General features: G+C 41.5%; 1 protein-coding gene across 9 annotated transcripts in view; it reads left to right on the top strand.

Annotated features, from left to right (window-relative positions):
- Nucleotides 1-12,382, top strand: part of atp2b2 (ATPase plasma membrane Ca2+ transporting 2) — an 81,232-nt gene that overhangs the window by 32,926 nt on the left and 35,924 nt on the right. For all 9 annotated transcript variants that reach the window (XM_053483937.1, XM_053483934.1, XM_053483931.1 and 6 more), the window contains exons 2-4: nucleotides 2,690-2,887; nucleotides 10,471-10,728; nucleotides 11,066-11,191. In XM_053483937.1, the coding sequence (XP_053339912.1) occupies nucleotides 2,690-2,887; nucleotides 10,471-10,728; nucleotides 11,066-11,191 (582 nt within the window). The remainder of the gene's footprint in view (nucleotides 1-2,689; nucleotides 2,888-10,470; nucleotides 10,729-11,065; nucleotides 11,192-12,382) is intronic.

Here is a 12,382-nt window from a genome sequence, read left to right as displayed (position 1 = left end):
CCCTTGAATAGCAGTCCTCTGCGATTAATACAAACTTTAGGCTTCAGCACTTCAATATGCATTTTACTGTGTAACGAGCACTGTTGATTGTTGAACCTTTTCACTAGGTACAACCTCAGTCCAGAAAAAGAAAATTAATCATTGTACTCTGGTCTTTTTTCGTGCCAATCACAAGTGCTTGCACTGCAGTTACAAATGAAACGAAGTAACATGTTCACACATGCACTGGGGAGACTGTAGCCTTAAACACACGCTGATAAGATCAACAGAAAAGTTGATATAACCGGAGTGTGGATAATTTTTGACTCACCTTTGTACTGTATCTCAAAATTATTTTCTGAATAACCAACTTCACACCATGTGTTTGTACTAACAGCATAACAGCTTTGTTTTTGCATAACAGCTTTTCCAACCTGAATTATTCCTTTCATATTGCATCATATTAATGAAAAAAAAGTGGGCCCAATTGACAACTTTGTGGCATGTTATGGAACATCAGTCATTTTAGCTGATGAATGACTGTTTTGTATTTTGGTTATAAAAACTTTACAATAGCCTGCTTTTTTCTTTGCATCGCTGTCTCAGCCACCTGAGACTCAAGGTTAAGTAGGATGTAGAAGCTTGTCTCATCTTAGAAAAGTGCTCCGGTACAGCTGTGAGTATGGAAAATTACTTTTTTTTCAACCATATGAGGATTCTTTGTTGCCAGTGACCTATAGAGGCTGATCAGAAAGAACAATGGTACTTCTAAGACCTACTGTATGCCATCTTTCATCTCACTTAGCCAGTATTAGCTGGCACATTGTTTCCTGTTCTGCTTTTAGCAGTGAAGTGCTTGTGCTGATTTTTATAGTTAAGATGTTTTATCCTATAATGGAGTTTCTGATTTTGATGTTGTCTCTGAGCCTAGTTTGCAGTCTCCTTTGCCTCCAGATGACTGAAATTGCCTGTTGTCTCTTTATTAGTGCAGCAGCATAGACTTGGCAGTGTTACGCGATATCAGACTGAAATATTAAGTGGGCATTGTACATAAATAGGCATGGTAGCAGACTAATACCAGTGTCACTATTGATATATCCCTAGCTTTAATCATTGGTGAAATGGGCTGATAGTGTCCGGTACTGCGTACCACTGAAAGATTCAGACAGGAAAAGGGAGGAGAGCGACTGCCTGCTGAAACCCAAATTCAAACCCAGTCGCAGAAGCACTTTCAGGAAGAAAAATCATCTGCTTTAAACAACACTTTGCTTTCTATCCGTAGTGATTGCTTAAGTCATTCCTTTTCGCCTCTGAACTGATTGTGTTGTTTTTCTAGCTTACGGCAGTGCCTTGTTCGCGGCTAACGTGCGGCACATGGCTACCTAGCGCCGAACCCCCGGCTGTGTTCCAAATCTCTCTCCAACTTCTGATCAAGGGCACTACTTGGTATGCAGAAGAAGGGAATCCTACTGTAGCACACTAGCCTTCTATTTGATAATATTTGTGATTTAAACCTGGAACATATTTGCTTAGCTGAGATTTACACCACTGTGCACCAACTCCATGGTTTACTCTTTTCAATGGCATCAATTACTTTCACCCCCGGTTTTAATTGTATTCCTAGTGTTCACTTTTGTTTCATTTTACTTTAAAAAAAATTATTGAGAAGTGTTCACCTTTCCATAAATATTTAAATTTCATGTCAAATGCCTTCCATGTCAAATGCCTGCTCCATCTGTTTGTCACATCCTTAGCACATGCGAGCGAATGTAATTGCCATCAGAAATGTATTGCACTTACATGCACCGAGAGCTTTACATAAGTGTAAGTGTGTGAGCTGTGTTCTGAGTCAGTTGGATAATTTGAGACCGCTCATGACACAAAGGCCCAGTGTTAGCAAGAGATCTGGATTGCTCACTTTTTTTCTACGTGGGCACAGGATTTCGTGCCATTTTTGGAGCTGCTTAATGAAATGTTAGTGTAAAATGTAAGATTTCATGTTGTACAATGCCAAGCTAAATGATTTCAATTTGAGTGTGTGTTGGCTTGATGGACTTTAGCCAATGAAGAGTGTTGATATTGAAAAAAAACACAGATTAGTGCGTGTATATACACCGAACAGCCACAAGATTAACACCATTATCAGGTGAATTGAATAATGATAATTATCAATTATATACCAGTAAACTGAGGACACTGAAGTCTCATCTACGCCTTTGAGGACCAATAGCCAGCCTGTGTGGTCTGATCCTGGAGAAAAGTCAATGTAGCCCAAATTGCTGATCATGATAAAATGGTATCAGAACACCCAGCACACCACAGACTGCTGCTTATGGCGCTTAGCAGAGTTTTTTAGTTGTTTACCCAGCCAAAATTCCCCAAATTTCAATCAGATCAAGCATCTGTGGAATGCGCCGGACAAACAAGTCTGATCCATGGTCTGATCCCACCCTGTAACTCATACAACCCAAATGATCTGCCACTGCACATCCCCGCAGAGGTCTTGTGGAGTCATGCCCTGAAGGATCAGAGCTGCTCTGGCGGTACAAAAGGAACCAGCATAATATTTGATTAAATAATGTTTAGCATTTTAAGGTATGGCGAATTAGTGTGTGCAGTGTAGCACATACAAAATCTGGCAAAATCAGGGTCAGATTTATGTGAATTCTTTTTACAACCGCATGTTTAAATATGTGTCCTTTATTCCCAGGTTTGACAGGAGATCCAACTGACCTAGAAAAGAGGAGAGAAGTCTACGGTCGAAACCTTATACCTCCAAAGAAGCCAAAAACTTTCTTACAGTTAGTATGGGAAGCGCTACAAGATGTGACCCTCATCATCCTTGAAATCGCAGCCATGATCAGCTTGGGGCTCTCGTTTTATCAGCCGCCTGGAGGAGGCAGCGAGTGTAAGTAACAGCGTCATTTTGGCCTCTAACTATTATGACAGAAAAAAATCTAAGATTGTTTATTTGACAACTTGGGTGTGTTAATAAGATCTTGATCTGGTCTTACAGTATGTGATGGAAGGACAGATAAAAAGAAAGGAATAAATAAGTGAATAAAGGCAAATAAATGCTAACTTTAGTAATACTGTGGCATACAAAATAGCATACAGAAAAATAGAACAAGCAACAATAACAATGGAAGTAATACAATGAGACACTAAAAACAGGATCAGTGTTAATTATGGTTATTTATGAAATGAGGTAATGTAGTTTACCAAGAGTCCTCCCACCCACACCCTTTTACAGCATGGCTCCCAGTCAGAGGGAAGGTCCTGGAGAATCTTGTGAAATGTCTTGCTAATTTGGGCCCTTCTCTTGGAAGTCCTACGCTTAACATAGCTGGCAGGAGAGGCAATGTCCTCCACTCAATAGTGACGATGTGCATTCTCATACTGTATGCATAGCTAAGAGGCGAAGTCACATCCAAGGAGGGGCATAAAAATGGAGTGATGGCTACCATACAGCCAGTATAGAGGGTGAAGTCCAAGGCAGAGACAAATGGGGAAGTGATGTCCACCACAAATGTGGAGGTAGACGACTTCTTCAGCAAGGCTTCTCCAGAAGGGAGACAGACAATCTGCACGTTCAAAAAGCAGTTAGGAAGAGAATCATCCTTAAGAGCATAAGAGGGCCGAGTAAAAGGCTGTCATCAGTAGAGTAGCAAGGTAGGAGGAACATCTAAAAGAGCCGGGTGGTGTAGTGATGACCGAGGCAGAGCAGAGAGACTCCAATTTTATGATTTTGCAGCAAAGGGAGTCCAATGAAAGAATAGTTTCCGAAGAGTATAAGATAATAAAGTACGCAATCGAGAAATAACCTTCAGGTGGAGATCAGAAGTTACTGTAGGTCTAAAATCCATAAAATACACCTTAGCCATTACAGCTAGTGTGTGTGAGAGGATGCTGAGTCAGCGATATCTATCTTATGGACTGTAATTCAATTACCGGAAAATGGTAAGGCCATCCTGAGTAAAAGCTAATCCTGCTGGGAATAAACTTTACTGAGAAGTTTACTTTTTGCTGATGAGTGATATCATGGAACCTGTGTAAATGGTTACCTGGCCAAAATGAAAGATAAAAAAAAAAAAAAGCCATTTAGATGCAAAAGACCTATTTTAAGTGAAGCATACATACAGTAATCACTTTTTGGTTTCATAGGTTTATAGGTGGCAGATGTGCTTCCTTTATACTCATCTCATAAAAGTCTTGCCGCTTATATCACTCACCGGTTATTATTCTGCTTTTAACTTATTGTTTAAAGCTTTTAACATTAATGGATCACGTTCTCAATAAATCTGACAGCATTAATAAAGTTACTTTTAATTCTTCAACTATTCATTAGAGATGTAACATGGCACATAATTCAGGTTCAAATTGGTATTTTAAGGTGTTCAAATGTACTCATTTACATTGCTAACATTTTCTGCATTAATTGTTAAAAAATAAAACCACACTTAAAAAAAACAAACAAAAAAACAAAGATCGGTTATCCTTGTATGTGATAATGATGTAAGAATCATCGCTCTGAGCTGTAGATAACAAAAAACCTGAATGGCTCAGTTTATTGCGCTATTCATTTATACAGGATTTTGAACAGCTATACAGAGGAATGATGAATTTCTCAGCCCTTACAGTGTTTAAAACTGTACCTAGCCTGCTTTCCTTTTTAATAATCATGAAACTGTCAGTGGGAATTACAGCTTTACAGCTCCACATAATGTTTTTGGCCACAAGTACAGCAAAGTAAGAAATGACCCTGTAAGTAATTCTGACACTTTCACACAATATAACACACTCTTTCTCCTTTATTGAAGTGCCCATGTTGTACGTTTTATGTTTTTATCAGTTTTTAAAACCACTTATAATGTTTGCATGGCACAATCTTTTGTAAGTCATGTTTACACTATTTTACAACCTTTTAATATGGATAAAAATGAAACAGATTTATTTAGTGGGCTTATAGGATCAGAAGCCATGTTCGCTTCTGTGGGACTGACAGCTCTAAGGCTGGATCACAGGGTCCACAGCTCCTTCACTTTAACTGACCAGCACACAGGCCACACCTCTTTCACTTGTTCACTGACTGACACAGGGGCAATGCCTTTTGTACTGGGACTGATGAGATAAGGGTCTATGCCCCTTTCATCCGGACTGACAGGCACAAAAACCACGCCCCCTTCACTGGGATTGACAAGAACGGAAGCTTAAACTTATTCACTAGTATTGAAAATCACAAAGGCCACATCTCTTTAACTGCCACTAAGGGGCAGATAGGACACGCAACCTTCACTGTAACTGACATGCACACAAGCCATGCAACCTTTACTGGGACTGATATCCTGGACTGACAGGCACAGAGGACACATCTCCCTCACTGAGACTGACAGGCACAGAGGCCACACCCCCTTTACGGGAATTGACTGGTCAAGAAACTATTCCTCATTCGGTATGATTAACAGACACAGAGGCCACACCTCCCTCACTGACGCTGACCAGCACTGAGGCCATTCCTGGACTTTGGGAGGAAACCAGAGTTCCTTGAAGAAACCCATTGAGTATGGAGAGAACATGCAACACACACACACACGCGAACACACATAGACCCCAAGTGAGATTCGACCTCTTTACCCTGGATGTGTAAAGCCATGGTGTCACCTTCTAACTGTTCTGTGTTCTAACAAAAACAAACAAAATGCTAAAATATAAAAAGTCACTTTGGACATGTTTAACATTTAGGCACTTTGCCTAAACTCTATTTCCGTAACAAGTGCATGTGTTTACAATTAAATAAAAGACTAATGAGCTGATAGCAGTTAATTACTAGAAATTCTGATTCATATTTACAAATGAATTATACTTAGCTCAAGTTCCCTATAAAACTAAATTTTAGTATAATGTTACAAATGTCTACTGGCTATACATATTGATAATAACCTGCATTTAAAAATCCAAGATTGTATTTTTTTAAATAATTATTATAACACTGCAGGAAACTTTAGTTAATTCTGTCTGTCTTACACATAAAATATATCTACAGTTTATAAGAAAAAATTTGTCAGAACTGTTTAACAAAAATTCTATAAGTTTTGTCCCTGTCCATCACAGGGGCATGTATAGGCTTATGTAAGGGGAAGCTGGCAGATATAATATTGTAGCGTTTTTACGCCGGGAAGAATGCTGGAGAGACGAGTGAGCTTATTTGCTACCCAATGCAATGGCTGGGAGTACTTTATTAAGCACACAGCATGTAAGGCATGAGCAGCACCTTCACTCAGGAGCCTACATCCAATTCAGCACTAGCTTGAACTGGAGCACATTTCACACGTCACACACCCCTCACACAAACAGGGCCGAAGCCACCAACCCAAACACCTTTCCCCAACATGGTGAACACACACCGACATCCCCGCAAGGCATGCTGGTCGTCAGCCGCCGCCCCGCCCACGCCACACTGCCCCCACCCGAGCTGTGACCGTCCCTGGTCACCATGACGAACTCCGTTTCGGAGGCGTGGAGGCGGTCGGCGCTGGCGGTGGGAACGCCGGCGTCCTTTGGCAGGTGAGGAGTGAACGCGAATGTAGTCCTGAGGCGGTCCGGCCTCCAGAGTTCGATGGTTCCCCGGCGTGCGGCTGTGGAGGCGCAAGACGGTCCCGGTGGGGCAAAACTCGTGCCCGCCCTGCCAACCGCACCCGGTAGATGACATCGGAGAGCCGAGCTGGCCGTGAGTGTCCACGCCCATTCGCCTCTTCTGCCTGGCGATGGGCGGTTCACATGGCCTCGGCGTCGTCGCGGAATCTCGGAAGCGATGTCGAGGCCTAGCCGCGACGGGTAGCCCTGTCCCCGGCTAGGTTCACCTACCAAGCGCCACTGAGCTGCGGGCGGTCGCTCGGCTCCTTCGCCGTAATGTGCCGCCATTATGGGCTCAGCGCGCTCGACCTCGCGCAGCGCCTCCTTAAGATCACCCGCTCCGTCGCCTCGCCGCGAAACGTCGGAGAGCGAAACGTCGCAGAGCTGCTCGTTGCCTAGCCGCGACGGGTAGCCCTGTCCCCGGCTAGGTTCACCTACCGAGCGGCCCCGAGCCACGGGAAAACGCTCGGCTCTTTCGCCGCGGTGTTCTGCCAGGATGGGCTCGGCACGCTCGGCCTCGCGTAGCGCCTTAGACAGAGATGACGGTGCCGCTAACCGGATGTGCTCGCGCAGCCTCGACGGCCGAATTCCCCGCAAGAACGCACGGCGAGCTAGCTCTTCCTGCTGGACGGGCCCGAATTCCGGGTAGCCCCGGCATGCGAGAGATCTTAAGTCCATGGCGAACGCCCCCAGTGGCTCGGAGGCGCTCCGCTCGCGGGTTGCTAGCTTTTCGCACGCGGCCTCCTGACGGTCACCCGCGCCGAACCGGAAGTGGAGCGACTCCCGCAGCTTCGCCCAGTCCTTCCTCTCATCCGCCCGGAGGTCTTCCAACGACCGGAGCGCCTCGCCCTCCAGCGAGAGGGCCACCCGGACGGCTGTTTCCGCCGGGGACCAGCCCGCAAAGTCGGCGGCTAGCTTCACCTGAGCGATGAACGCGTGGGGCTTGACAGCGCCATTGTAGGACGGCAGGTGCAGCTGCAGATCGCCTCCCCGGCTGACGGCGCACGGAGCTGTAGCTTGCTTCGGGGTGCACTCTAACCCGTTACTCTCCATCCCACTTCTGACACCAATGTAGCGTTTTTACGCCGGGAAGAATGCTGGAGAGACGAGTGAGCTTATTTGCTACCCAATGCAATGGCTGGGAGTACTTTATTAAGCACACAGCATGTAAGGCATGAGCAGCACCTTCACTCAGGAGCCTACATCCAATTTAGCACTAGCTTGAACTGGAGCACATTTCACACGTCACACACCCCTCACACAAACAGGGCCGAAGCCACCAACCCAAACACCTTTCCCCAACATGGTGAACAGACACCGACATCCCCGCAAGGCATGCTGGTCGTCAGCCGCCGCCCCGCCCACGCCACAATATTCTGATTTATTGATGATTAAGCAGCAGTTCAAAAAGTTGTATTATCTTTGGAGCAAACACACGTTAACTTTCATGTCTTCAAATTATAAAGAAACATGGAGGGGTAAAATGTCCTGACTTGATGATCTGACACATTAATAAATTACTAAAAGTGCCTTGTATGATTTTTACTTTAAAATCACTACAGTTAAGATTAAATAGTGATTCTTAGTAAAAACTGGTAGATAATGAGTGCAGTAATGCTGCTGAGCTTACTACAATGACCCATCACAATGATCCCACTACTGCTAAATGTGCCATAACAGAAGGGATGGATTATTTCGTACTATTAGAAAAAGATCATATTGTTCTGCAGTTATTACCTTTAGAATATATGATATTACAGCAGTATGCATTTATTTTTAAAACAAAAAGTACTAAGATCTGAGACACAGTTCGTGACTATACATTTGCCATGAATTAAAATTTATAAATGCATTATTATTATTTTTAAAGAAAGATCATATTTGTATGCTTTAATAGAACATAATAAACAGTCCCAGTTAGTAGCATTATAATTGCAGTTTGCTATCTTTATGCTCATCAGCCTCCAGAAGTAGCGGCAAGGCTTGTGCCTACCTGATATCAAGCTACGTCATCCAGCTTATTATCTAGCCCTAGGCATGTTTGATTTTGATTTCTGCAGCAAGGCTGTAGACAACTCACAAGTGTGCAGTTCTATGGGCTTCAAAGGCTGGTCTGGAGAAACTTTGACTTGGAGGAAATAGATGCTCATTGGTCTATTGATCAAAAGGTTACAAGTTGAAATCCCAGAACTGCCAATTTCCCGCTGCAGGGCTCTTAAGGAAAGCCCTTGTGACTGGTGTTTGTAAATGTGTTAATTTTCATAGACCCTAAACATGTGCATCCACTAGTAAGAGGATTGCTAAGCACACAGTAGGAAGGACCTCTGTAGATACATCTCATTAGCACTATAAAAAAGTGCTTATAATATAAAGAGAATAAAGAATTGCTCAGTTATATATTTAGTTGTACATTTTAAAAGGAACAACAGCACGAGCATTTTCTGGGAATATTTTTAGATGGTGTATCTACTGTACAGTACATGGCAGAGAGACTAATTAAAGCACTTATCATGGCTTTTTTTAAATTTATTAATTTATTTTATTTATATATGTATTTATTAGTAGCATGCATTAAGAGACATCCCTGAAAATGTCTTAATTTTATAATTAAGAATTGACATTTAAATTTTTTTTCTGGGCTCTACACCACTCTAGAAAGGAAACTGTCAGGTTGTGCTTGGTGCTGTCCATGGTGCTGAAGCTTGTTCAGTTGGTGTTGAAATGCTATAGCAAGCAACAAACACTGACGAATTAAAGGGATGTGTGTGTGTGTGTGTGTGTGTGTGTGTGTGTGTGTGTGTGTGTGTGTGTGTGAGAGAGAGTGAATGAGTGTGCCTGTATACACCCACCAGCCACTGCAATCAATTATCTAATCAGGCAATCATGTTCTAGCAGAGCTATGCATAAAATCATTCAAATGCAGGTCAAGATCTTCAAGTAATGTTTAAACTGAATTTTGAAGTGGAAAAAATTTGATCTCAGTGACTGTGATATCGTTGTTGGTGGGCTGGTTTGAATTTTTCATACATTTAAATGCTAATCTAGTGGAATTTTCACAAACAACAATTTATACTAAACAGGGCAAAAAAACATCAGTAAACAGCAGTTCTATAGGGGGGAAAACACCTTGTTAATAACAATCTCAAGGGGGAACAGTCAGAGTGGTTTAAGCCATAATGCATATAAACACCTAACAACCCTGCTGAGTAGAAAAGCATCACAAAACAAAAAAAGACCACATCAGGTTCCATGCCTGTTAGCCAAGTTTGTGAGGCTACATTACGCATATCTATTGAAAACATTTTCCTAAAACTCACATTTTCTTTAAAAAAAAAGGTTCTTATTTAAAGTTCTTAGAGAAAATTTAGCCTTCAAGTATTTCTTGAAAAGTCCTTTAAGGCACATACTGTATATTTCTTGCAATTTAGACATCTGCACTAGTCACATGTACACACAGCATACAGATAACAGTGAAAAAAAAAAGGAAATTATATTTTTATATGAAAAACATTGTACTGTAGTATACTGTAAAAATTAAATGACTACTATATGGTCTGGACTTCATACAATAGAGAATACTTAATGTGTATTCTGCACACATTGTCATGTGCTCATACAGTATGTTACAAAAGTCCTCACCTTCAGTCTACACACACTGTGCTGATTGTCAGACTGCTAATTGGGTACATTTATAGTAATATGTATGTTGTGTGAATATATGTGATATTCATTCCTTTTTTTAGTTGTAAGTGACGTAAATGTGTATAAATAAACGTGTGATCATGAACATCTGTTGGTAAAATTGTACATTATTGCTGAATATCTCTAAATGTAACCCTTTCCATTATATTTCTGTAGCATGTGGCGCCGCAAACGCTGGAGCAGAAGATGAAGGAGAAGCCGAGGCAGGGTGGATTGAAGGAGCTGCCATTTTGCTCTCGGTGGTGTGTGTGGTGCTTGTCACTGCATTCAATGACTGGAGTAAAGAGAAGCAGTTTCGTGGCTTGCAGAGCCGTATTGAGCAAGAGCAAAAGTTTCAGGTGGTGCGAGGAAGTCAAGTCATCCAGCTTCCTGTGGCAGACCTTGTGGTGGGAGATATTGCACAAATCAAGTATGGTATGTATGTATGTAGGCACATTTAGCCTAGCCTCAGACAATAGAAAGCATAAAGCTATTGATTAAGCCAAAGTTAATTAACTGTAATTTGCAGTTAACACTTTTTTAGTAACATGAGACATGGTTTGTCCACTGAGTTTATACCCATTTCTGTGTTGAATTAACCCTGGTCTTATTTAGTGATCTACTTCATACTGTACATTATATTTCCCATGTCATTGCTTATCTATGTGGGATGATGTTGGTCCACATAGTTGGTGTCAAATGAAGTGTGATCATGTTTGTTGAAGGTCATGGTCATTAGTATTCACACAGATTTTATTGTATCTTTACCAAGGTGATCTACTTCCAACGGATGGAATCTTGATACAAGGCAACGATCTTAAAATTGATGAGAGCTCTCTTACGGGAGAATCAGATCATGTGCGGAAATGTGCAGACAAAGATCCCATGCTTCTTTCTGGTAAGAAGAACAAGTGAAACGTCCTTAAGCGTATTATGTAAAATTGGCTTTGCTCTGCACAATACTCATCTGCATGACATGTTTTGCACATATATTCTTTGCACTTGATTAAGCAGTGATTATGTGGCTCTCTAGCTGATGGGAGTTTAATTAACCTATATGTAATGTCATCTCCCTGAAGTTATTGTAGTGATAACAAAATAGTTTAAGATGGATCACATGATATAATATTTTGACCGTTTTGAAGTAGTTGATTATCAGTAGGACAGAATTTTGTAACATTTGAAATGCGTGACTTTACTATCATATGCATTCGAAATCAACACTAACGATGTGCATGCTTTAGCTAAGAAACTGAGATCAAAAGTATGCTTGGAAGTCTTAAAGGAAAGACATGTACAGATAAGCATGGAATAGTTTAAAATAAATAAAAAAAACTGTAGTAATATTGTAAACCATGACAAAAGTTTAGCCAATAATGTTTAAAACATTTATTCCTGATACTGGAGTTCTTTCTTAAGCTGTTGTCAGAAAGGTGGAAGCACACAGTTGTCTAAAATGTCTCTAGCATTAAGACTTTCCTTCACCAGAACTAACAGGTCCAAACCTATTCCAGCATGACAGTGCTCTCGTGCAAAAAGCAAGATTTATAAAGTCGTGAATTTTTCCAAAGCTGGAATGCAATAGACGAAGGCCTGACCTCAACCTTAGATATCAGTGCTCTGAGGTTGAGGGGATCTCTGTTCACTTTGATGAGAATGCTTTCAGAAAGCGATTTGACCCTTAAGCAATTCGGCTGCAGAAAGAAGCCACGTATTTTGGGTTGTGGGCAGCATTTTTCTGTATATATCAGCTGCTAAACTGTGCCAGGAGGCATAAACTGAGCCAAAGCACAGAGCTGTGCACTGCAGAAATGCCATGTGTTGTAAATATTTAAACAAATAAATACAAAGTTAAAACAAACACTGGATGCATACACAATATGTTTAAGATTTGATATTTATATAATTTTCAAGTATATTATTTCCTGTCAGTGCCACGATCTCCATGCTCAGGTGATTTTGTATTTTGCTTTGCTTTTCTTCCATTTCCTGATTTCCGACCAATTAGTGAAAGATGTTTTTTTTAATGCAATCAAAAGGCAAACTAAACCATGAGGCAAACACACTAAAAGTATCAGATTTACTCTGA

The sequence above is a fragment of the Clarias gariepinus genome, chromosome 23 (genome assembly GCF_024256425.1).
Source record: "Clarias gariepinus isolate MV-2021 ecotype Netherlands chromosome 23, CGAR_prim_01v2, whole genome shotgun sequence".
Taxonomy (NCBI): Eukaryota; Metazoa; Chordata; class Actinopteri; order Siluriformes; family Clariidae; genus Clarias; species Clarias gariepinus.
The sequence above is the reverse complement of the archived record's forward strand: the minus strand, read 5'-3'. Positions and strand labels throughout refer to the sequence as shown.